This window comes from Falco punctatus (assembly GCF_963210335.1).
Source record: "Falco punctatus genome assembly, chromosome: 14".
In the NCBI taxonomy this organism is placed as follows: domain Eukaryota; kingdom Metazoa; phylum Chordata; class Aves; order Falconiformes; family Falconidae; genus Falco; species Falco punctatus.
In genome coordinates this window covers 16263711-16286967 of record NC_137594.1, presented here as the reverse complement: position 1 = coordinate 16286967, position 23257 = coordinate 16263711, and the positions used below count along the sequence as shown (strand labels likewise).

Here is a 23257-nt window from a genome sequence, read left to right as displayed (position 1 = left end):
TAATATAAAAAACTGTCCAAGTAAGACAATCAAAAAGCGTTCAAGGCTTAAATAAAAATTCCACTTGCCTGTTTTGACTAATGTACATGAATTGCAAACTTAGCTTATTTAGTTTTGGAGCAGAAACCTCCCAAATAGATGTAGATTTCGATGTTAAAACAAGACATATATTTGTGCAAGAGTGAAGTTGTATTTAGGATAACTATGTCCGGAGTTTTTCTAGTAAGAGGTGGGTCAAAATGGGAACAATATGGTGTCTTGACAGAACACAAAATGGTAGGTGAGCCTCCAGCGGAGAGCATGCGCGAGTGAACCAAGCCTGCTCTGCCGCTGTTGGGAAATAGTACTGATAACGGCTTCAGTAAGCTCATAGCTTTGTATCTTGTTTTTCTCTATCATTCTGGAATTTCATATTATGTGACATGGCCTTTATGCTAACATAGATATAGGAAAAAGTGTAATTGTGTCTCAGGTATGATTTTTCAAAAGAAGTGGCCAAATTCCACGCTATTCCATTAGTAAACTTGCAGACTAATAGGACTGGAGTTGTGCCCTTCTGTGGAGCACATTTGTTTATGGTCTGAACATAAAATCAAAATTTGTCATGGCACTACCTATGTAAATTATCTTTTCTGTTCATAATGCCACATGATGTTACTGTTGACATCAACCTGATAGATAGCTTACAGGGTGCCAGAATTCTGTAGTGGACTGGGGGGAAAAAAAAAAAAAAAAAGTTGGGTGTGTGTGTGTGGAAGGAAAGCATAAAATCAAGAATCTTTTGGTGAAAATATAAATACTCAATGTAAGTAATCACTGGAGCAGGTTCCAGGGCCTGGGCATACAGGTCCCTGCTGGACAATAGCAGCAGCAGCTGTGCTTGAGACTTTACAATATCACTTGGATTTCAGTTGTAGAATTGCGTGGAATTTGTAATTGAATCCAACATAATGTAAAGAGTTAGGCATTGTTCAGAGCATGGAGTAAATACTTTTTGTCAGGAAATAAAGACCCATGAATTACATTTGTTTAGTGTCATGGTGACAGAGCAGACAGGTAAGGATGATCAACTTTTGCAATTAAAAAGAAGAATTTCTGCAGTTACCGCTTTCAAAGCCCAATCTGACTTTAGTAAACCTGCCAATGATTTCAGTAACAGTAGGATCGGGCTCTTTTTTTACCCTGCTTGTTGTCAGTTGATCTCTTGGTTATTTTTAAAAATGTAAGAATCAGATGACATTTTATAATTCTTAACAGGCAGAAGGTTATAGATATATCACTTGCAAGTGCTGAGCACCTGGCTCTGACAGTTTTCACATCAGCAAGCCTTAAATGCAGTTATTTATGACCACCATATTACAGAACATGGTTGCACATTAGAATAGTATTTTTTAATTCTGAGCTCTGGAAAAAGTTAAGATACCACTTGTTCTGAGTATAGCTAGTACGTTAGTACATAAAGATGACATAAGTCAGGTGTTCTGACACAGGACAGTTCTTTACTATGATCTGTTACAGCATACGTTTAAAAAAATTACCTCTACATTTACAGTGGCAATTGTGCACAAGCAAGTTGTGAATGTACAAAATTTCAAATATGAATACTTAGCGGCTAGTAGTATTTAAACTTCTATTAAAATTTCATGTGAATTTACTGTTACCTGTTCAGGAGGAAACTGCAAACCCATATTTAGGTTAAAACACAGGGAAAATCTCTTTACTAAATGTCTACCTTATGAATTATTTTATAGAAAGCAGTAAGTTCTTTTTCAGCAGTGCAGAAGTCTGTTTTAATACTTAATGTCATAGTGGACCAAGTTTTCAGATGGCTTTGCCTTCCAGTTGGTTTGGTTTAGCAATCACAACTTATTTTTGTTCTTTTTCAGTTGAAGAGGGTGAATCTTCAGATTTTGCTTTGACCTGGGACTCATCAGTGACTCAATCAGGTAAATATTTTAGGTTCTTCTGATTGCAAAAATTGCCAGAAAGCTGCCAGGCTTTTTACAGGAACTGTATTTTGTATGTCACATTCCTGTCTCAAATCCAAGACTACCCACTGCAACACAATTTTTATATCAGTTCCATATGGTCAATAAAATCTATTACATACAGAGACTAATATACTCTTATCCTCTGGAGAGCCATTCTTTCTTCTTGTGGGCATACTGAAACGGGTTGTGATTTCTCCAGTATAACCACTTTGAAGTTTTCTGCAATGGGCACTGTTGCACATTCATTCCAATCTAATTACATAAAAGCTGCTTTAATAGGAATTTTAAACCTCGGTCTCAACTGGAATGTGTGTATTTCTCCTCTCAGAGGAAATTGGAAAGTACTGTCAGGGCTGGAGAATAAAAAGTGGTACATCGCCGTGGTAGAAAGCTTTAACATTTGAACCAGCTTTTGGTCTGCTTGATAGTAATAACATTTAAACATGTGTCTGGGGCTTGCTCATCTGTGTTACCTTGCTAATTTGAGTAAAAAGAGGCTCAAGAAACCGAACAGAATAAAGCAAGCTTGTCTGTAGTTGAGTAATATGTATCGATAACACAAGCATGAGGGTAATAGTCAAATGAGTTTGCGTTTAAAGTAACTAGTCACATCTCAGTCACTGTTTGTGCCCTGTGTAAAGATATTTTACTTGCTATTATGTCTTTAACGTTTAGCAAATTCTCAGAATATTTTTTATTTTGAAGACCATAAGTCTGTTTCTGTGCTCTCTTCATACTGGACTGCACAATGGTATTCTCTTGGAAGCTCAGCAGCGACATGAGAACAGCTCAGAAACTGAGCAGTAATATGAAAATTAATAATGGTGCTGCATTCCTGGTTGGCATGGGTTTTAAGAGTCACGGGGAGACTGGCTCACGGGAGACTTTTCTTACTGGAGTCAGTATCTGGCTGGTCTTGAAGACATAAACTCCCTTTGTGTGGCACTTTGGCATTTCACTTTGTACCAGCTGCGCTCTGGGTTGCACTAGGTGCATCTTCTCTGGGTGCCACGGCTGTTTTGAACGGTTCATGTTTTCACTAGTCTTTGATAGCAAATACTGCTGCTGCTGCTGCTGCTGCTGCTGCTGCAAACCCCCAGCTGTGATGTCGAAGGCCCCTTTGTGCCTGGAGCTAACGGCGCATGAAAAGAGCGCTCGCCAGCTCTCTTGCTTGACCTTCGTCTCAAACAGCAGTGGAGTGGAGTTACCGGTGTTATCTATCACAAATCTTGAATTGTATTAAATTTAACACAGGCTGAGGTTCAAAACAGCAGCAACAACAACAAAAATAATTTCTGTGCAGAGCAGGAGTTAATTTGGGATTTTTGGATGTTAATGGTGACTGTGCTGTAAGTAAAAGACAGCCTGTGAAAGGCTTTTCCCAAATTAGTTGAATCTCCTCCATTTTTCTTCATTTACTCCTATAATTACAGCTCTCGTTCAAGACGTCGGATATGGGATAAAATGTATTGTATGTGTGATTTATGGCAGCTTAAAGAAAATATGTGCTAACTGGGAGATTTTCCTCTTAATATGTTCAGTAGCTACAGATGTCAATCTTACATGTGTATAAAGATGCAATACAGCATCCTATCAGAACAGGGTGCAGTGCATGGGACAGAGGTTGCAGGCTGGAATATGACTGAGGAACTACATAGAAAAACTTAAAAAGCCCTAGTACGTGGTGGTGCGGCTGCATGGAGTCACTGACTCTTGTGTGGTGTGCCTCCAAAGCTATATTCAGTAACTGAAACCAGTCCCTCAGTCCCAGTGTGCGAGACTTTCATTATGTTCTTTTATGATCTTCCTGTTTGCATTAGCTCCAGTAGTGTGATGTTGAAGTTCAATAAAGGGTGAAAAAACACGCTTCAACTTCTTATTTCATGCCCCTTCCTTCCCTGGTCCAAAATGACAAAATTGCCTCCCCTTCCTTGACTCCCCCAGCAAAAAAAAACCCCAACATCCAAAACCCAAAAGGCTAAACCTGGGACTTGTTAACTCTGAAACATTTGCCAGATGTTTCAAATTAACATATTTCTCTCCCTTCTTCTCCTGTATGTGTTTGTACATCTCTGTGTGTGTGCAAACACATACAAAGCAACTTCTGAAAAATTCTGTTGGCACTCTGTGCAGCTGCTGTGGGCCAGGGGAGCGGCAGTCCCAGGGTTGTGTGGTACGTAGGGACAGCAAGAGCAGGTAGAAGGTGATTTTTTTAAACTTTTTTAATACTAGCAAAATATATAGGTGCAATTGTGGGAACAGAAGGTCCTTTTGCTGTTGTATCTTATTTTGTTCATCAAACCAGGAGAAGCTATATTGGATTTTTTTTTTTTTTTGTGAGTACAAGTTGAACCTGCAGTCGTGGGGCTTGTCCAGGTAGCTGTGACAGCTGTCTGTCCCCAGGTCAGGCGTAAGCATTCATAGGTGCAGGGCAATTCATGTCAAACAGTGGGGCCCGAGCTCTGTGTCTCGTGGTGGCCTTCTCTGCTACTGAGGGCGCCTGGTTTGTGTATCCCTGGCAGTGGATAATTTGGCAATAGAAATCCTGCACTCGGGTGGGTCTGTTCGGTGATGGCTTAGCACTGGGTGCCATTCGTTTTCCTATGGTAGAATATGTGCGCAAGGTCCTGTCTGCTCTGGCTTAACACCCTATCTCTGGTAAAACCTGTGAAGGTGAAATGCTTTGCAGGAATCCAGCCCTTGGCATAGCTGCACTGAGGAATTTATTAAAATACTTTAAATACAACTAGAAATAGTTTTATGATTTTTTTTTATTTATTTTTTTTAATGACCACAACTTAAAGGCTGTACTTGCTAACCTAGAGAATCAGGAAAATGTATAAGGAGGCAGAGGCTGCCCTCGCGCCAGGGTAAATAATCTGGGTGTCCACCAGCCCTGTTTAACAATGGGCATATAGCAAATTTCCTTCCTCTTCAGGTCTTGTAAACATTTTTTTCCTTAATGTAAAAGGAAGAAAAAAAGCATTTCCTTTACTCTCTTAATGTGGGGACTTAGCTTGCTGTTAAATAGCAGGTCAATAGTGTTTTGCTGTGTAAGGGGCAGAGACGTTTTCTATCCCAGAGGAAGAGCACAAGTACTCCTTCCCCCTGCTTTTCCCTCTTAACAGCACATGCAGCCCTTGAAGCCCATCCGTCTCACTCCGAAAGCGTCAGAGAGGGTGGGCTGGGCAAGGCTGCTGGGGGGGGGGGAGCAGGCAAGTGCGCACCTCTGCTTTGCAAAAGGATTTTTGGCTGCTTTGAAACCAAGAGGAAAGCAGGATTTAGTATTTGCAAAGCAAGGGTCCAGCCAGACAATGTTGCATTGCTGTTGTAATATATCACAAGAGCATTATCTTGAGGAGCAGCAAGGGACATTTTAAAGAAGTAAAAAGTCTTACTAAATATATAGAGAATTTAAGGCATTTTAAAGACCTATGAAGGCATTTTACATGGGGGTTGCTGGGGAGTTTCTCATTAGCCTGATTGTGAGGCCCCAGGGAATCCTGGCTGAATTGTCTGGGGCTAACAGCAGACTGTCTTCTCCTTAAGAGCCTGCAGACCTAAAAGCGTCATTTTTTTTGTGCCTGCTTTGGACATAACTGAAGGTATCTCACTTTTGTATGCAGCTATGAGTTATGATACTGATCAAGAAAGAGTTTGGAAATACAGAACTGTGGACCCGTAGCCTGAGTGCTGGGGACTAGATGGCACTGGGTATGTCTCTGTGCGCATGTGTTTGCAGAATCTTTGTAGTGTTTGCAACTGGAGGGGCCTCTCCAATGCCAGTGCTCAACCATCCATTAGCACACAACGTTAGTATCATTCAATTATAACATTGCAGAAATCATGAACATAAATTACAGGTTGGTATTCCCCCTTTTCCCATTAGCTCCAGATTTCTTGTCCCTGCCACTGAGCTCGCTTGCAGCAGCTAGGCACACGTGCAAGGGACATTTTAACAAAGCGCAGTGTGTGTGTGTGGGAAAAAAACCCCACAACATTTTAGGACACAGATATTTGATGGTTTGCTATTAAAAGGTTCTCCCACATACTTGTTTTATATAGTACACTGCTTTAGATTTTTAATTGCTTTCTGCAATTTCTTTTAAAGTTTCCTGCCTTTAAGGAGGAAAAAAAGAAAAGGGGAAACAGCAGCTTTTGAGAAATGAACCACAAAAGAAAAGAAAACCACCCTGTGGTCACTCCTTTTCCCTTCTCTTCCGCTTTGCATGGCACCTCCCAGCTATGTAAATCACAATTTTCACTTGGTTATCTTCAGAGGAGAAACATCCTGACACAGTTCAGAGACTTATTTTCACTCAGGGCTACTGGAGCCTGTGCTGTCTCTGATGCTCAGGGCTCTCCCTGCCCATTCCCTCCTGGCTCTTCCCTGTGCCCTGTGCCACTGTCGGTCTTCTGATCCTGGCGCTGCTGCTGTCTGCTCCCCAGGTGCTGAGGGTTTCTGTTCTCCTCTGTTTTGGTAGGGTTGGGTTGAATTTTGGCTTCCAAAGGAGTAAAAAAGATGAGAATGCCAAGGTCTCATGAAGTGAACGGAGACTTGTACCTCCAAGTATTCATGCACTAACTTTTTCCTCTCTTCTCTTTATTCGGATAAGTTACAGAAGATGTGTCCTCCTTCCTCACCTTTCCCCTTTTAGAGGCCTGTTCTGGCCACACAAAGTTTGCTGTCCCTTCAGCCTTCCTCCAGCACCCTGGGCTTACATGCCATAGCACAGCCCGGTGCTCGGTCCCCACTGCCAAGACCACCATCCTGCAGGACCCAGTCCTCTGTGGTGTCACAGTACCAAAGGCTGTCCCCACTCTCTGCCCATGTCCTGCTGGTCTTGCTCCAGCTGCCCAACCTGCTGGGCAGGGATTGTGTCAGGAATATCAGTCGGGAAGGGCCATATGAGAGACTGCCTTCCTGCAGACACTGAGCTCTTGATCTCTGTCTGTATTATGCTTTGTCTTGTTTAACTTCTAAATGGCAGAACATTAAAAAAAACCCTCCCAAATATTCTTAACATGAAATTCTGGGATCTCTGCTGCAGATCATTGACAAGGTCAGTCACAATTCAGTGCACATTAGAAACCTGTTATCTTGCAAGTACTCTGAAATTACCCATCCCGAGTGCCTTCGCAAGCTCAGACGTCTTCTAAAAGCTGATTTCATTAGTAAATCAATATGAGAAGATTCTGATTACAGTGCTTAAGGATTTCCAACGAAATAAACCTTTGAACTTTGCACAGAACGTGAGAGACTTTGATAACTTTATCAGTTGAATATTTTTTCAATATACTGTGAAATGTTTGATCTCCACTGGTTGGCTTTCTTATGTTGCTTTTAAAAACAGCATCATTGCCTCTGCAGGGACCTGCAGCATGCAGCCCAGTCAGTATAGTCTAAGGTTCTCAAAATTTTGAATATCTGCATTGGAAGCAGCCAAAACCCAGATAAATGCAGACTAGAAATAAAACTAGGGAGGTTTGTAGCTCCGGCTGCTGCATTCCTCATTTATTCTGAGTTGAACTTTTGTTTTCTTTGGTAGTGTGTTGGTTTTTACAACGTAACATAGTTATGGGTCCTTTCAGAAGAGAAAAAAATTTTCTCCTTTCCCAATTATAAAGTTTAATTTTTAACTTCAATTTTTTATTTATAAATTAAAAAAAAATTCCCCCCCTCCAAAAAAAACCAAAAAACTTTTGATAGTGTTTTCTCAAACAGAAGGTGAAGTGATAGAAAGCACGCGATACTCAGATAATGTGGTGGTGGGTGAAAATCCAAGATCGATGTAAGACTTTTGGAGCTGGGATAATATGAAAAGAAACAATAAAAGTAATTATAAACCCTTCCCAGATTACTCTGTCGGTAGGAGCTCATGGCACAGCTCTGCATGTGCAGATGTGAGGGCTTCCTGGAAGCAAGTCTCTGCTCCCAGTGCTCCTGGGCTGGTGGGGAGGTGGATGTTGTGCTGCAGGAAGAAGCTGCTGGCTGGAGTGACAGGGGATCCCTGTGGGTCCTCGAGGTCCAAGTGACATCCCACGGCTGTAGCACCTTCAGGGAAAGAAGAGTTAGAAAAACTGAGGTTCCTCACCTTGTGTGGCGCAGTGCAGCACCAATGTGTTGTGTCATGGAAACAGCTGCCCCGCGAATTGGCCAAGGTGTCTCTGGTGATGCAGCACCGTAGGTGTTCCTGTCTTGTTTGGGGAGGGAATCTCCAGCAAGAAGGAGCGATCTTCAGATGTGAACATGACGTGGGTGTCAATATGTAAATTAGAAGCACACACCTGTGTATTACGGCATTTCCTAGAAAATACTTACTATTAAAAATGTAAATTGGGAAAATTATAGTGATAGCACAGAGGAGGAGAATTAATTTCCATGGTAAAAGAAGTGAGGAAAGAAAAGCTTATTTCAAAGTGAGCTATCGAGTGCTCCCCCTACCCCATCACCCACCTATTCCCAGGCTTTTTAAAGACTGTCGAGCAAGCGTGGTGTATCACAGTGTGTCACTGGTGTTGCCAAGCTTCACAGTACCTAAAGCCGCCCTGCTAAGTTGCTACAAGCCACATGGCTAAAGGGGAGGATTTCTGTAGGCTGCGGGGTGGCAGCCCCTGCCTGGCCTTGCTGGCGAGGGCCTGTGGACTGGCACGCACTGGGACTCTAGCAGTGCGTCAGGACTGGTGATGGGCAGCAAGGTTTCTGTCAAATCTGGGAGTATCTCTGGGTTTATTGGATTAAACTCATCTGAAGTCTTGTGAGCTTGTTGTGTCTGCTAGTACGGGGCTGCTGTAGATCGGGGGATGTTCCTATAGGGTCTTCTGGCGGGGGCATCTTGCCAGAAATACAGATACAACGTCGGCATGAATGGTTGCGCATGTGAGTGTATCCTTCTGGGGCTGGCAGGGGACGTTCTCCATGGGGTTGTGTCCCTGTCTTGCCAGCAATGGTTTTTTTCCCTGCTACAAATTTGCCTTTTATTTAAAAGTGTGCCTGTTGGTGCTTCATCTGCTGGGAGACTGTAATGCCATGTTCCATTTCCTTGCACCGACTGAAGGAAGTCCCTCACCTTGGCTGAACCAAGGTGGGTGGATCCTCAGGCACAGCCTTCCTGGCTCTCCATCCCTTGCTTGCCTGCAGGTATGAGCATCCCAGTGATGGATGCTGCTGTTGAGCTGAAGGGAGCACTGGAAGGGAGCAGGGCACAGCACAGAACCTTCCCATCTTTGCCTTCCTATTGTCCCTTCCTGTGTTTCTTTCCAGTGGTGCTACCTTGTTCTGTCTTGCTGCCCAAGTGAAGGACCGTGATTAGATGAACGTTTTCTGTATTTTTAGATGAAAATTATATCTGTTTACAATAGCCTTCAGGGGTGTAACTAGCAGTAATAGGCTAAAGTAAAGCAAAGGAGATGCTAGGCTGAGTGTCAGGAAACATTTCCCAGTAGTGGGACCTAATAGGCTCTGGTATTATCTCCATCACTTTGGTCATTTTCAAACCAGACTGGACAAAGCGCTTGAAAATACACTGTAGGAACAGTCTTACATTAGCAGAGGGATGGGTAAGATCCATCTTAAGTCCTTCTCATCTCTAATTTATCCAGTTCTGCCATGCTTTCTATTTCCTAATCTCCTGCAGGTTTGAGAATAGAAGCAGACTGAATGATCGGGCAAATTGTGCTTTCTAGAGCTGATTTCACAAAATATTTTTATGTAGGATCTCAAAGCACTTTGCAAATGCTAATTAAGCCTCCCAGCCTAGTAGAAAAGTCCTGTGCCCCCTGTCTCTGCATCATGCAACAAGTGCCGTGCTGCAGGTCAGCTGGAGCTCTGGGACTGGTGGGCACTTGCCAGCCCATCTTGCTTTGAGTTGGTTCTGCAGGTCAGTGGCTTTGCTTTTCCAAGTCTGCTTTGACTGGCTGGTATGAGAGGGAAGCTGAAGCCACGCCGCTGCAGGAAGTGATTGCAGTGGGTTTTACCTTTGTGAAATCAGACAGCTGTAGAGTTGAAGGAAAGTCTCCCGGTGAACAATTTCTTTGGTTTTCACAGAAACTTCTGTTCTCCTTTGAGAGAGAGAATGTTTACACATTGCAGTTGTAACTGGTAGCTCAAAGCTGAATAAAGGTAAAACAGGAATAACAGAATATATTACATTGGCCTGTTGCTTAAATGAGAAAAATCAATAAAATAATAATGCCACAGTGGTGGATCCCCAGTAATCATTCTTCTTCAGAAAAAAAACCCAGATTGTGCCAGTCCTGAGAATAGGGTTTTATAAACAAGGTTGTAAAAGAAGAAAACCAAATGGAATAAACAAGCTCCACTGCTTTGTTTTCTGGGCTGCGTAAGGACGTTGATATGAAACTCTGCAGTGAAGAACTGCATGAAATTTATGATGCTTTGCCCAAAGAATCTTTGCTTATTCAGTACAGGAAACTAAAATCATTTGGGTTGGAAGGGACCTCTAGTGGGTCTTACTCAACATTGACCTGACTTGTAAATGTTTCTGTAACCATTACCGCCATATTTTGGGTTAAATTGTCTTGAACTGTTAAGCTTATTGTAGACCAAGAGTATAGGTGTGGTTACTGTACCATAAACATGTGTAGAAAACAGAAATTAAAGCCAATACTCATGGAAAAAAAAGTATCTTTTCAAAGTTAATATAGCCTAAAATTTTCCGTAATAGAAGATACATTTGCATTTCTGTCATTTAGTGTCTGACGTAGCCTTTTTCCAGTCTTGCTTCAAGGAATTATGATGTCATTGTCAAAATAAACCGAGCTCATCTCACAATCCTCTATTTGTTGTGTATAAATTCAAATGAGAAAACTGTTAAATGGGACCATTTATAATGAGATTTGAGATACCCTGTAGCTCTCACTTGGAGACAAGTGACCTTTGTCTTTTTTGGGGCTGAGTAACAGCGCAGTGAAAATTTAATAATGTGTGCAGAGACCTGGCAATAGATTGGGGTGTGCGTGGAAGAGGTGTTCAATGCATCTTGCTCTACATATTTTTGAATTCATCACACTTGGGAGTGAAGTGCCTGCCTGTTTGTGTTTCACTAGCCATGCCTCTTTTCTCCCTTGGATGGCTTTGGTGTTTGTTAGTAGAAATTATTAGACAGTCACAAAACACTAAAGAGAAAGGAAAAAAACCCGCACGCTTTGCTTGGAAACACTGTCTGTGTTGCATAAAGCTCTGACAAGATCAAGCCTCTAATTAAATTATCTGGCACGTGGACAATTCTGTTCCGAGATCTGCTGAGCTAATGTGTAGCCATTAGCTCAGACAGCCACCAAATCAGAAGTACCAAAGAGACAATTTACATAGGGCCACAGCGTGTTTTAAAAAATTCTGGTGAGTTGTGAAGCCTGTAATGTTAATTGCCAGTTAGCACATTGTAATTGCTGTAATTATTTGCAAGTAAAATGATGTAAGGGACTTAACATTGTACTTTTCTTAACACTTCACATGTTGGTGATCCACTAAATCTCCCACTTAGAGTTTTGCTGGTTATTTTAGGAGCTCGACAGCCACTTGCTGAAGTCTGATCTCGTCCGCAAGCTTGCCGTTCTGCCTGATGTCTTTAACACTGAGCAGTGGCTCTCTAAAATCTTTATTAAAAAAAAAAAAAAAAAGGCAATAAAATAATAAAGGCAAATGTCTGCTGCTGACCAGTGAGAGCATAGCCAGCCCTGCAGCTGGCCACACTGGAGCCCAGCTGGGAGAGAGCCCTCAGCACAAATTGCCAAGCCTATTGCCTCCCACCACCACGCTGCGGAAGTGGGCCAAAAGCTCCTCCGTATGGGATTAAAGTGATGTGTAATAGATTAAAGATCAAAAATGTTAATTAAGAAATGGTCTTTTCTAATAAGATGCCTTCAAGGGCACGGTACCAAAAATGAGGCAATATCGCATTTTGGCAACAGTGCTGGGGTTGTAATGAAGCTGGAGCACAGGGGTAAGGGGAGAAGGAAGGGACGCCTCCTGTTCAAGGCATCTCCTTCAGAGGGGGTAAATCAATTAGCAATAAAAATGTAAACATATAAGTCAGAATGATATTACTCTGAATGCTACTGAACAATGTATGGATTTAGACGTACACATTTTAGCTTGGTGTTTCCTTGAGGGTAAGTTGGCAGTTTGTGACTGATAAAGGAGGACTCCTTCGTCTTAGTGGTATTTAAGCAGCAGCATGGTAATTTGGCTGAAAATAATGACTCTTGTTGGAAGCTTTGATGCATTTGAAGTGATTCCGTGCAATACATTTTTTTCCTGACGTGATTTTCTAGATATGGGAGGTTCAGCACCTTTGTTACTGTGTTGAAACTTGTAGGTGCTATGTTTGGGGAAAGGCTTATTTCTTTTCAGAAAAAGGAAGAGCCATAACTCTGAGCTCTCATATTCCAGGCTACTACAGCAGGGAGAAGTTTATGTTTTACAAATAAACTGATATGCAAGTGTTAATTTTGTGTTTCAAACCCGAAAGGTGCTTTCAAGAGCTGTGAAATTTTATTGCGTCATTATAACTAAAGAAAACGTGGGTTTTTTTAGACTTGAGCATTCTAGTTAGTGACTCTGCTGTTACATTTTCTTAGTAAACTCATCAAAACTCCAAAAGGAAACCTCAGATGTTTAACAGCGCTTTTCCTTGTGGTGGGGTGATGGAATTTCACATCCTACTTCAGCCCACACTTTCCCCTCTAAACACCTTAATGCTGAAAGCTGCAGTATTTCTGAAGCGAGTTATTTGCTAGCAGAAAATGGAGGGACCCTGCAGGCAAATGTCTTCCCTATTGGTTGGAAGCTTTCACTTGGAAAAAGAAAACCACTGGCACCGTGAGGCTCTCTGCGTAGTGTGTAGATGTTTTAAGGCTCTGGCTGTTGTTTGAACCAAAGCTAGAGAGAATTTTCAATTTGAGAGAAATATGGTGGGAAGGTACCCGCTGGTTGTATACCTCTCTGTGCGCGTGGTGTGCTGGGGCTGACCGAAGCAACCTGGCAGAAAAAAGTCCTCTGACGATGGTCTGAAATTTAGATTTTTTATTCCACCTGTGTATATTTAATCTTTATCTGTTGTGTGACTCTTTAGCAGAAAAAAAGCGTCTGGAGGCGATAAGCGAGGGAAAGACAACAGCTCTGTGCTCCCTGCTCACCTGCAGCCCCCAAACGAAGTGGGGAAGCGAGGCACGGCATCCACGTCCTTGAAAGAAGGAGTGATGGTTTTCCCTGGGTCTCATTTAATTGAGAGGGGGTTTTGGAGCCCTTAGAGCTGGGCATGCTGTGGACTTTTGCTTATTGGTATTATTTAGCTTGAGTGGGGGCTATAGGTGATGTAAATTAAATTACACTAAATTCCTGTGCCCCCAGTTTGTCAGATAAGTGAACACGAATCGAGGTAGTGGTTGTTTCCATCTACAGAAGGAAAATTGGATAATTAGTTCTTATCCTGAAATCAGATGTTTTTGCAATCCATAAATGTATAATTTTGGCAGACAAATTAGTTCCACCCTTACTTGATTTCACTTATGGTTTTTGTAAAATAAATGTGTAGCTTGGACTTGAATTAGCCTTCTCCCAAGAAGGGCTACGTCAAGCCATTCTTCCTGACACATCAAGGAGATACAACTGTAGCAACAGAAAGATCATTGCCTTTTTCCTTTTATGAAGTTCATTTAAAAGTCTCAGTCATCTTGTACTGGGCAATTTTGAAGACAATGTTCTGAATTAAAGTTTTCCTTTCCTAAATTTTGACAATGTTTAAAGAAGACGTCATTCTTCTTTCAGTGACAGTAGGGAAGACTACAATTTTGCATTGCCGATTTAATCAAGTAGGTTATATTTGCAGAAAAATGGTCAGTTTGTAATGCTGTCATTAATTTGTACAGAATGTGTGTCCCATATAGAAACTGATAGAACTTGAACTTAAACTCTGATAGCAGTTCATATTAGGCTCTTTGTGTTTAGCGCCCAAATCCAGATGACCATTTATCCTGTCAAATGAATGGGAAGTATTCTGTATAAAAAGTATTTGGTTTCTCTTCCTGGGTCATATTAAACAAAATACATTTATTGCCAGATTTCCACAGTGACATCCAGGAAGCATATACAAAATCAGCAGGGTTAGCCAGGTATAACTATGAGCAGCATTTGATCTTATGAAAAAAAGGTTGTGCAGTAAAAATGTACTTTTTCTGATCAAGGTGAATTTCATGCTGAAATCTTGCACAAGTTAGCTAATAGCCAGATTGGTAAAACATTTTCTGGACAGGATGTTGCAGAAATCCACTTCCCTCCCCCCCCCCCCCCCCCCTTCATTTTTTCTTTATATGTCATGTATATAGACAGCTGCAGTGTTGAAGACATGAGGAATATCACTTCTGCAGATACTGTTTGCATCTCTGGGTTTGTGTTGTGACAAGCAAGCATAGATACTTCTGTATAACAGAATTAAATTACGTTCCATTTCTCACCCTTAGTTCCAAAGACTGGTGCTTGGTGTTTATGGTGTTTTGTGTGTGAAATTGAAATAAGAATTGGTGTTGCTCTTCCTCCAAAGTGGTTTGTAAAAACTGGTGATTTTTTAGGGCTTCTTTATATGCTGAGGTTGTAAACCCATTGTATTTTAAATGACTTTCTGAGTTGCAAAGAAACACACAGATACACCACAGGTGCTGGAAGCATGGTAGAACCATCAGTGAGCTATTAAATGAGAAAACACATCATAAGAGTTAAGTGACTTTTAGCTTGATACTGTAATGAAATATTTTAAAACCGTATCTGGTTAATGAACATTGTGGCCAGACTGCGTAATTGGCCAAGGATGTAGGAAGTGGAAGTGCTTTAAAAATAGACTCCTAGCTGTGATAGCTGTAAATCGGATGGAAGGGTCCAAAGCAAACCTCTAAACATTTTTTTTTTTTTTTTGTGGCATCAGCCATGGGCTGTGGCCGAGGGGCTGCATGGGGCTGTATGTGAGTGGTCATGACTGCCAGAGTTGTGGCGTTTGGCTGGTGAAAAAGCTGTTTGGTGGGATGAGGTTCTCAAACATGTGTCTTCCTACTTGTCAGCAAATAAATGCAAATCCAGTAATTTAAGGAAAAAAGTTGAGACTAGGCCCCCCCAAAGAAATACGCCTTTTAAAAATGGATAGTTTTGTTATTATTGCTACTTTCTACCTAGTGCAAAGTACATGGGGAATGGGGCTGCTAAAGAGCATATCAACTAAATTAGGATTAATTAGAAGTTCTCCCAAATAGCTGGTGCTTCATCAGCAACAGAGCAGCATGTAAATAAATCTAATTTCTCTCCAACTAAACTCTTCACAAGCTTAATTACAACAGCAACAGTATCTCCCCCCTTACCCCCCCACCCCCTTTTTCATTAGTGGGAGCAGGTCATTATTAGCTATATCTGGTGTGGGTATCATCAGCAGTCCAGAGCTGCACCTTTCACAGGTGTCCCTTTGAGGCCGAGGCAGAAGCAGAGGAAATTTCAGTGTATCTGGAAGAGCCTAATTAAGGTAGTTCACAAGAAACTTGAGAAGCAGAAAGCACCAAAGGAAAGGAAAAAACCACTGCTATGTTCTGGAGAGACTTTTGTTAATTAAATAAAGTATTTCCACTATTTGGATTATTTGCCATCTTAATTTCTTCCTCTTTGTTACTAATTTGCAATGAAGATCTGTACTTAGGGGTTTATGAGTCCTTTTTTTTTTTTTTTTTTTGTCATACATCATCGTCATAATAGATCTGAGGGCTCTGCCAGTTCCCTGATGCTGCGTCCCACACTGCTGTCTCCTGCTCCGACATTCAAGACCTGCCAAAGGAGAGGAGAGCAGCTGAGGGAGACAAGGCTTTAAAGTCATTTTAGCTTTAACTCTTTTAAATGTCTTTTCACACTTTCTTTACCACATAGGGCTAGAAGGAAGAACGCGGGAAGATGTTAGGAGAAAAAGTGTTATCACTGCTAAAAGGATCTCCGTGCTGGAGGACTAGTACAGCTCTGCTTATTCCAGGGATAAATAGTTGAAAACCTCTAGCCAGAAATTAGTTAATGCAGGGAAAGTACAAACCTGGGTGCAGGAGTGCTCTGCTGAGGGCTTATTCAGAGGGATTAACTTACTTCATTCAGTGCTTGATTCACTGTCCTCTGTGATTTTTTTTTTGTTACTTTTTTTTAGATGTCTAATTCTATTGAGTCCAGTGCATTCCTTATTACGCAGTGTCACGTTTCAGCCAATCCTAAATTAATAAATGAGCAGCAGCAGAATAGCATGGAGCACAATTCTAACAGCATGAGCTGCACAGAAGTATATTTCACTTAGCTCCAATTTAAATACTCTGCTTTGCTCGATTTAATTATGTGAAATTACTGAATTAATGGCTTTGTCAAGTGAAACGTGTAGGACTTCAGAGTTTGGTATTAAGGAAAGAAATTAGAAAAAAAATTTGAGGTACATTAATTTTTGCATGTGGGCTCATTTTAGGCACAAACCGAAATTTAAGTGAACCCAGAGCCCAAAATCATATCATGTTTTAAACCCAGGGAAGAGAGAATGAGCAGAAAGTGGCAGGAAACTTTGAGTAGTTCTGCTAATTTGGTTTCCTTGTTGGTTTGTATTAATCTCCTTTGTGTATCTGCTGTGCAGGAGAGGTGTGTGTTTGTGCAGCAGGGGCTGGCCACGGTCATGCAGAAGGTAATATTTTTTGCAGAATCTGATGCTTCTCTAATAGCTTGGCCACCTGTTAAATACCCTTTCCCACGCTGCATAATATGACTTTGTTCTTTCTTTTCTGGTTGAGAATCTAGTTAAATCAGTTGCCTTTTTTCACATTCATTGACTGAATTACCTGCACCAAGACATCGTGGCCAACCTGGTGCTGGCTGTGCAGAGATGCACATGCATAATGAGACCTGAGGGTAACATTTCTGAAAGCTTGTAAGCCCTACTCTTCTGAAGCCATTTAGACATGTAGGTGCCTAACTCTCATTAATTTCCAATTTCATGGGCTTTTGCTACAGTCCATTGCCACTCAGTGGGTATTCAGCTCCTAAATCACTTGAGCTGCCTACAGACGTCCCTCCCAGCTCCAACTGGAGCAGGGTAAGGTACTGTTTCCCCATTTCTGCTCACTTTTCTGGCAGTGTCCAGCTTGGAGGGCTCCAGTGTAGCAGAGGTATGAGCTTCTGCCAGCAGTAACTGGTAGAAGTAAGACTTTTGGGAAAATTTGGCTTTTTCCTTAGGCACATCTGAAGAACATTTTTTTCCCCAAGTAAATCAGATTTGTAGAGAGCTTTTTTCCTCCAAGATGATGTTTTGTATTTGATCAGACCCTAAACCCCACGACTAGGTTATGGTCCAAGTCCAACCCTCTATACCCTGGGTCTAAACAGTTTTACCCAAGAAGCTAACTCCACGAGCCTGGCCCCACAGAAACCTCTCAGGTCTTTAATCAGAGTTTTGAAGACTTCCAGGCAGAGTTATCACAGAAGCAGGTCCCTTCCATGCTCTTTTAGCTGCCCGTTTGTCACTCCCACTGGAAAATGATACAGGCAGGTTCTGAACAAACCAAGACCCATGGGGAGGTCAGTTAAATAATTATTGCTTTCTCCAGTTTGTCTTAAGTATATTTTTCTTCCTGCCCTGATACGTTTTCCCCTCTTGTTCCATCTTTTCCCTCTGTATTGATTCCACTTCTTGGTTCCTGATGGTCTGCAGAGTGCTTTGGGTCTCTCCCTCTCAGTTCTAATGTTTTGGGTTTTTTTCTAGATATAAAAAGATGAATGCAAATGCTACTTCTACGACCCTATAGGTTTGGGTCATGGAAGATGTTCCTCTTCAGCATAGTTTTTAAAAAATCCACATTCTAAGCATGCAAAAGTGCATTTTGAACAGAAATATATTCAGGGATGTAAAAGGGTATTTTGTACTGAGGCTTTGCTCTGCTTTGCTGTTACATCTTGCTCCCATGTGCATGCACTGCGGGCTGTTAAACACCGAGGACAGGAATCTTCCAGGGGCCAGAAGTTACCTGCAGAAAGGACAATTCAAAGGCCTAGACCTTACAGAGGAACAATAAAGGAATCTGCATTTTGAATTACACAAAAGGGAAATTGAAGGGGGCACACTGAAATACAGTCACATTTGTCACGTACGGTAAATTACATCATCTGTAATTTTTCTCTCTTTAAAAATCAACAGGTTTATTTTAATAAAGAGTGCCAGCAGCTGCCATTCTGAGCAGAACCAGTCAATACCTTATTTTTGCATTTGATATGCAGCTGCAATAACAAGCCACGTGTGAATTTTACTAAGCCTTCTGTATTTTCTGTCTGTTCAGGGAGCTATAGATTTAAGTTTTACAGATATCTGGCTTTACCTTAAAGTAAAAAAAAAAACCAAAAAACAAACCACCAAAAAACCACCACAAACTCGTTCACACAGTTTCCTTAAAAGAAAAAAAAATCTTTTGTCATGCCTATGAATTAAAATGTGATTAAGATGTCCTGTGTTAGGTGTGAGTGGGATTCCATGGAACTGCTGGAAACGGGATGCTTGTATTCAGTAGAGACTTGACAACTAATAAGTTGATCATTATTAAAATATTCATATACCTAAATAAGAGTGCCATTTTTGTGCTGAAAATTTACATGGATCTCATTAGGTTATGATCGTCAGTATTATTTAACAGTTGCACGTCAAAGAGTGAAAGTACGTTTTTATGAAGTAGTGCACTTAACTTTGAAGTTAATACTTGCTGCATACTAATTTCCTTGTGCATATAAATAAATTTTAGATCAGTTTTGATTTTAACCTCATTATTGGGACTGAAGGTGGCAGTTGCTCCTATTCAGATGCACCTCAGGAATCTGGAAGTGGACAACAACATGTTATTTCCAGAGGTAGATATCTGTTGCCCAACTGTTACGTGTCTTGAGTAAGTGGATGAGAGTTTCCCACAGATGATAGCAGAGAAGTTTTGGACAGATGTGTGCAAACACACGATTTGAATGCGGCGGAGCATTCAAATCTATAAAGCAAATTGCTCTTTGACATTGGAAAAGAAGTGTGAGGTGTTGATACTGTGAAAACATGGTGGTAACTTGTCTGCACTTGGATGTTGAACATCCCTGGTAGCAAGTGGAGCAGAAATGAGCCATGGTAGAAAACAAGATGTCCCTTCTAGGACTGTGACTTTCTGCTTTGCTACAGGCTGTGCATTGCGAGTCAGATGCACACTGGAGAGGCATCTTCCTCCTCTGCTCTGCCATCTGCTAAGGAACATCTGGGCCTGCTGCTGCCACAGCCCACTGTAGCCCACCGAAACTCCCCCCTCCCCCCCCAGTTTTGAGCCTGTCCTTTCCAAGGAGGAGAGCCCAGTGTACAAGAGGGATGCTCTCCTCGCAGCCCTGCTGGGGTGATGGGCTGTCTGCTCCCCAGCCCCAGTGGGCAGAGGTGTGGGAGGGCACCCTGGGGGGACCGAGATCAGTAATGGGGCAGCGTCCTGCAGTCAGACACTGTTTCAGTACCGAACACTTGGCATGCTCTGGACTGCTCCACTCTGCCTTTCATTGCATTCCCTAACATTCACTTGCAATGCTTTTTGTGGTGGGGAAGTGTTTACATCTCATATTTATACCATTAAACCGGTTGCCAAAAACTGAAGAGCTGATAAACACTATGTGCTGTTAACACTATAAAGTACAATCCCACTGCTACTTGCATGCAAATAAATAATAATAACTTAGCTCTTTGTCTGCTTTTCGGTGTATAAAGGCATTTGTCACATAACATAGTAACATCTAAATCATTTTAGTAAAAGCACTAGAAAGGCTGAAACATTACCTGCAGGTACGATTAAGATGAAATTTTACTGTTTGGTAGTGGTTTCTTTATTTCCTTATCTGTATTTTTTTTAAAAAAAAACAAACAACTTTTAAAGTGATGTGATGCTTAATCACTATAGCTGGAATTCACTTTGTTGTTGTTCGTAATTTCACTGAGTTATTTTTCCTTCCTAAAGACTAAAAGATTAGCCTATGGGCTAAAAGTTACTGTGAAATATTCATTAAATCTTTTCTTGTAGCTCTTTCGGACATAGACTTACCCTTTTAATGTGCCTGGTCACTTTTGAGGCCACTATTTTTGTTATTACCCATAAATCATTAGCAAGTATTTTTAGTGTCATCATGAAAGGTTAATAGAAGCCCATAATTTTCAGATATATCTTTTTGATTAGCTGTTCAGAAATTTCCTTAAAAAGGGGGTGTAAATTGTTCCACACCGAAAACTGGAGACTGTGTCCAACCTGCGCATAAATTGAAATTGTCTTTCTAATAGACTCTTTGGAAGGTGTGGGGTTGCCTTCAAGGTAATGATTTAAACATAAACTGACCCTTGATGAGGGAGCTGGAGTTTCAGTTTAATGCGTTTCTGCAGTTTTCCTTCGCCTTCAGTGCCTTCAAATTCCTCACAAATAATTCCTTCATAACAAGTGCCTTTTCAGAAGATGTATGCTGCTGACAGTTAATATAAAATTATTGCCCCTGAATGCATTTTTGTAATTACTTCCCAGAGAACTGTCTTTGTGTTAGAAGACATTTCACACTTTAGTAACATAAGTGTTTGGGGAGAACATGGGTAATAATTACAAGCAGTCTTTCAGTGAAAATAAACCTAAAAATTATAAAAAAAGCTAATGTTAAAGTTGGTTAGAGACAGTGAGGAATTTATTTAGCACGTTATGCCTGTCTGTATATTTTCCAAGTTTAATAACCCTTCAGTAACTAAACTTAAAAAAAGCAATAAAGAACAGAGAAACTGCTTTCTAATTTTTAAGCAATAATGAAACTAAAACCTGATTAAAAGTGACATGCTACTAGAGGCAGAATAAAGAAACTTAATCTGAATGCTCCTATAGGAGATTTCTGCTATAATAGAAAATGAAATGGCTCACAGTTTGATCAATAAAAAAATTAGCAGCATTTCATAAAAGTTTTCTCTAGCATGTTGACTAAAGGATACTACGGAAGTCTTGAAATCCAAGAAAACCTGGGTTGTAGGGTGAGTTGGTGTATGAGTGTGATGTAAAAGATTATAGATTGAGCAAAGCCGGTGGGTTTCAGGTCAGATGCTAGATGTAGTTAACACCGGTTTAGAGAACGTGGGGCCAGGGCTGCCCATGTAAACATACATACGTTCTGGTGGTAACTATGCATGTACCAGCAGTGAGGCTGGATTTATACTGGGGCAGAACAACACAGGGTAAAGTCTTGGTTTTGCTGGAGAAAACAGGGCAATTAAACCATACATACATATATATATAAAAAAATAGATGTATGGAGATAACCATATATAGATATAGGTGGGCTCAGGTGAATGCAAGGCACTGTAAGGCAAGAAGTTACATGCATTATCCCTTCTGTGTGTGATGTCTGTGACTGTGCTACAGCAAAGGAAGGTGAAACAAGCTGCCAGTCCTCTGCGGCGTGTTCCTGCCAGCTCTTCCCATGCCTTTAAACTCAAGGTAGACACTTAAGGTTTTATTAAACATTGTAGCTGCTAATTTAAGAAAATTGTATCCTGTCGGTGAAGTAAGAGGAACGTTTTCCTTGTGAAATGTTGGTGTAAGTTAATAGAAGGATGCTGAGAGGAGGATGCTGGGGGGTGTGCAGGGCTGTCATTAACAATTCTGTGAGCTGTGCAATGCCGGTGGAAGCAGGCAGCGGCGGTGCAGGCACCGGCAGCAGTTTGCTAGTTATTACTGGGCACGTAGATGGGAACCCCTTTCTCTTAAAGCATGTGTACAGGCAGATGTAGAAGGAGGCACAATACCCTACCAAAATAGTTTTTCTTTGCCAAGTTAAAGAACGTTGAGGACTGTCCACCTGCTTAGGAATTAATACGATTGCATACATACTGGCGTGTAATAAGACTATGTTGTGAAATGTTATAATGCGTGCTTCCTAAAGTCTCTGACTTTTGTATGTTTTATTGTTAACACATTTCACAGAGAACTGTATTATTGGCATAATCTGTGTTTTTACATTGTGGATTATTATCCAGAGAGATACCCAGCACTGAGCACTCTCCCTCTTCCCTTGTCTTTCCAAAAGAAGCTCTCGTAGCCACCATTGCCGCTTGTCGGTGGAGTCTGCTGTCAGAGTCAGACAAATGACAGCTTGGAGAGGCTGCAGCGGCCATAGCCCTAGGAGGGCTTGAGGAGGTAACAATATACAATTTTCATGGTTCGAGGGTAGCCTTATCCTACTGTTCTTCATTACAGTACTGCAGTGAGATCAATTTTATTAAGTTGTAAGTCTTAGGAGGCCAACACCATTAACTACGTGCTGGATCAAATAATTTTTTTGGTATTATGATTGTTTTTTCCTCTTGTCGAGGGAAGGCAGGATCTGATGCATGGGTCTCTTCAGCCTGCGAGGAGCATTACATGGTGATTGAGCTTCGGCAGGATTGTGTGGCTGTCTGCACTTTGCTCACTCTGCTCTGTCATATATATTTGACATTGCATGAATATACTGTGGTGTTTCATGCATTATCCTTTCTGGCTCTTTGTTTTCCAGCCAGGCACTTTTTTTTTTTTTTTACCCCATGTGGTTTGACGCTGTGCGAAAGACCTATGCTGCACTGCATGATAGGGCACCAAACCTGCTTGCTTTTGATGTGTGTAGCAACGATTCAATGTGTGGAACGAACTGCCTTTGATACCTGGTCCTGGTCCTACGGCTGGGGTGCAATCTACATGCTCTGACCTGATTTGCTTGGCTGGAGCAGGTTTTTGGCTGCTGTGGTATAGTTACGGTGGTTACAGTGGCTCACGTTAGGGCCCTGGTCCACTGAGAGGTAGCACATACACACCTGCGTTCAAGATGCAAGTGTTTAAAAAAGGCATTTTTCTGAAATGTTGACAAGCCACGGAGTAGGGAGAAGCCAAGACTTTTCCTCCTGTGGGAAGATCAGCTGAGGTTGTTTCTGTTTTAGTTACTGAAACACTAGTGGCTTTTTTGCCTCTGTTCATTCTTCTTTGACCACAAGTGACAGAGAACTTTGGACCCTCTTGCTGTATGACAGTGCTAGAGACAACGCTAAAATGTAACAAACCACATAAAACTAGAGACCTCCCCCGTGCTGATTTGGCATTTGACACTGAGCAAAATGTTTACTAACTGAACGTTTAGATTAGCCTTTTCCTTTAAGTCATTTGTTTCTTTTGTTCTCACTTCCTAATTATAGATTAAA

General features: G+C 41.4%; 1 protein-coding gene across 6 annotated transcripts in view; it reads left to right on the top strand.

Moving 5' to 3' along the window:
* ZNF423 (zinc finger protein 423) overlaps positions 1-23257 on the top strand; it is a 245577-nt gene that overhangs the window by 51956 nt on the left and 170364 nt on the right. For all 6 annotated transcript variants that reach the window (XM_080411209.1, XM_080411208.1, XM_080411212.1 and 3 more), the window contains one exon: positions 1887-1946. In XM_080411209.1, the coding sequence (XP_080267335.1) occupies positions 1887-1946 (60 nt within the window). The remainder of the gene's footprint in view (positions 1-1886; positions 1947-23257) is intronic.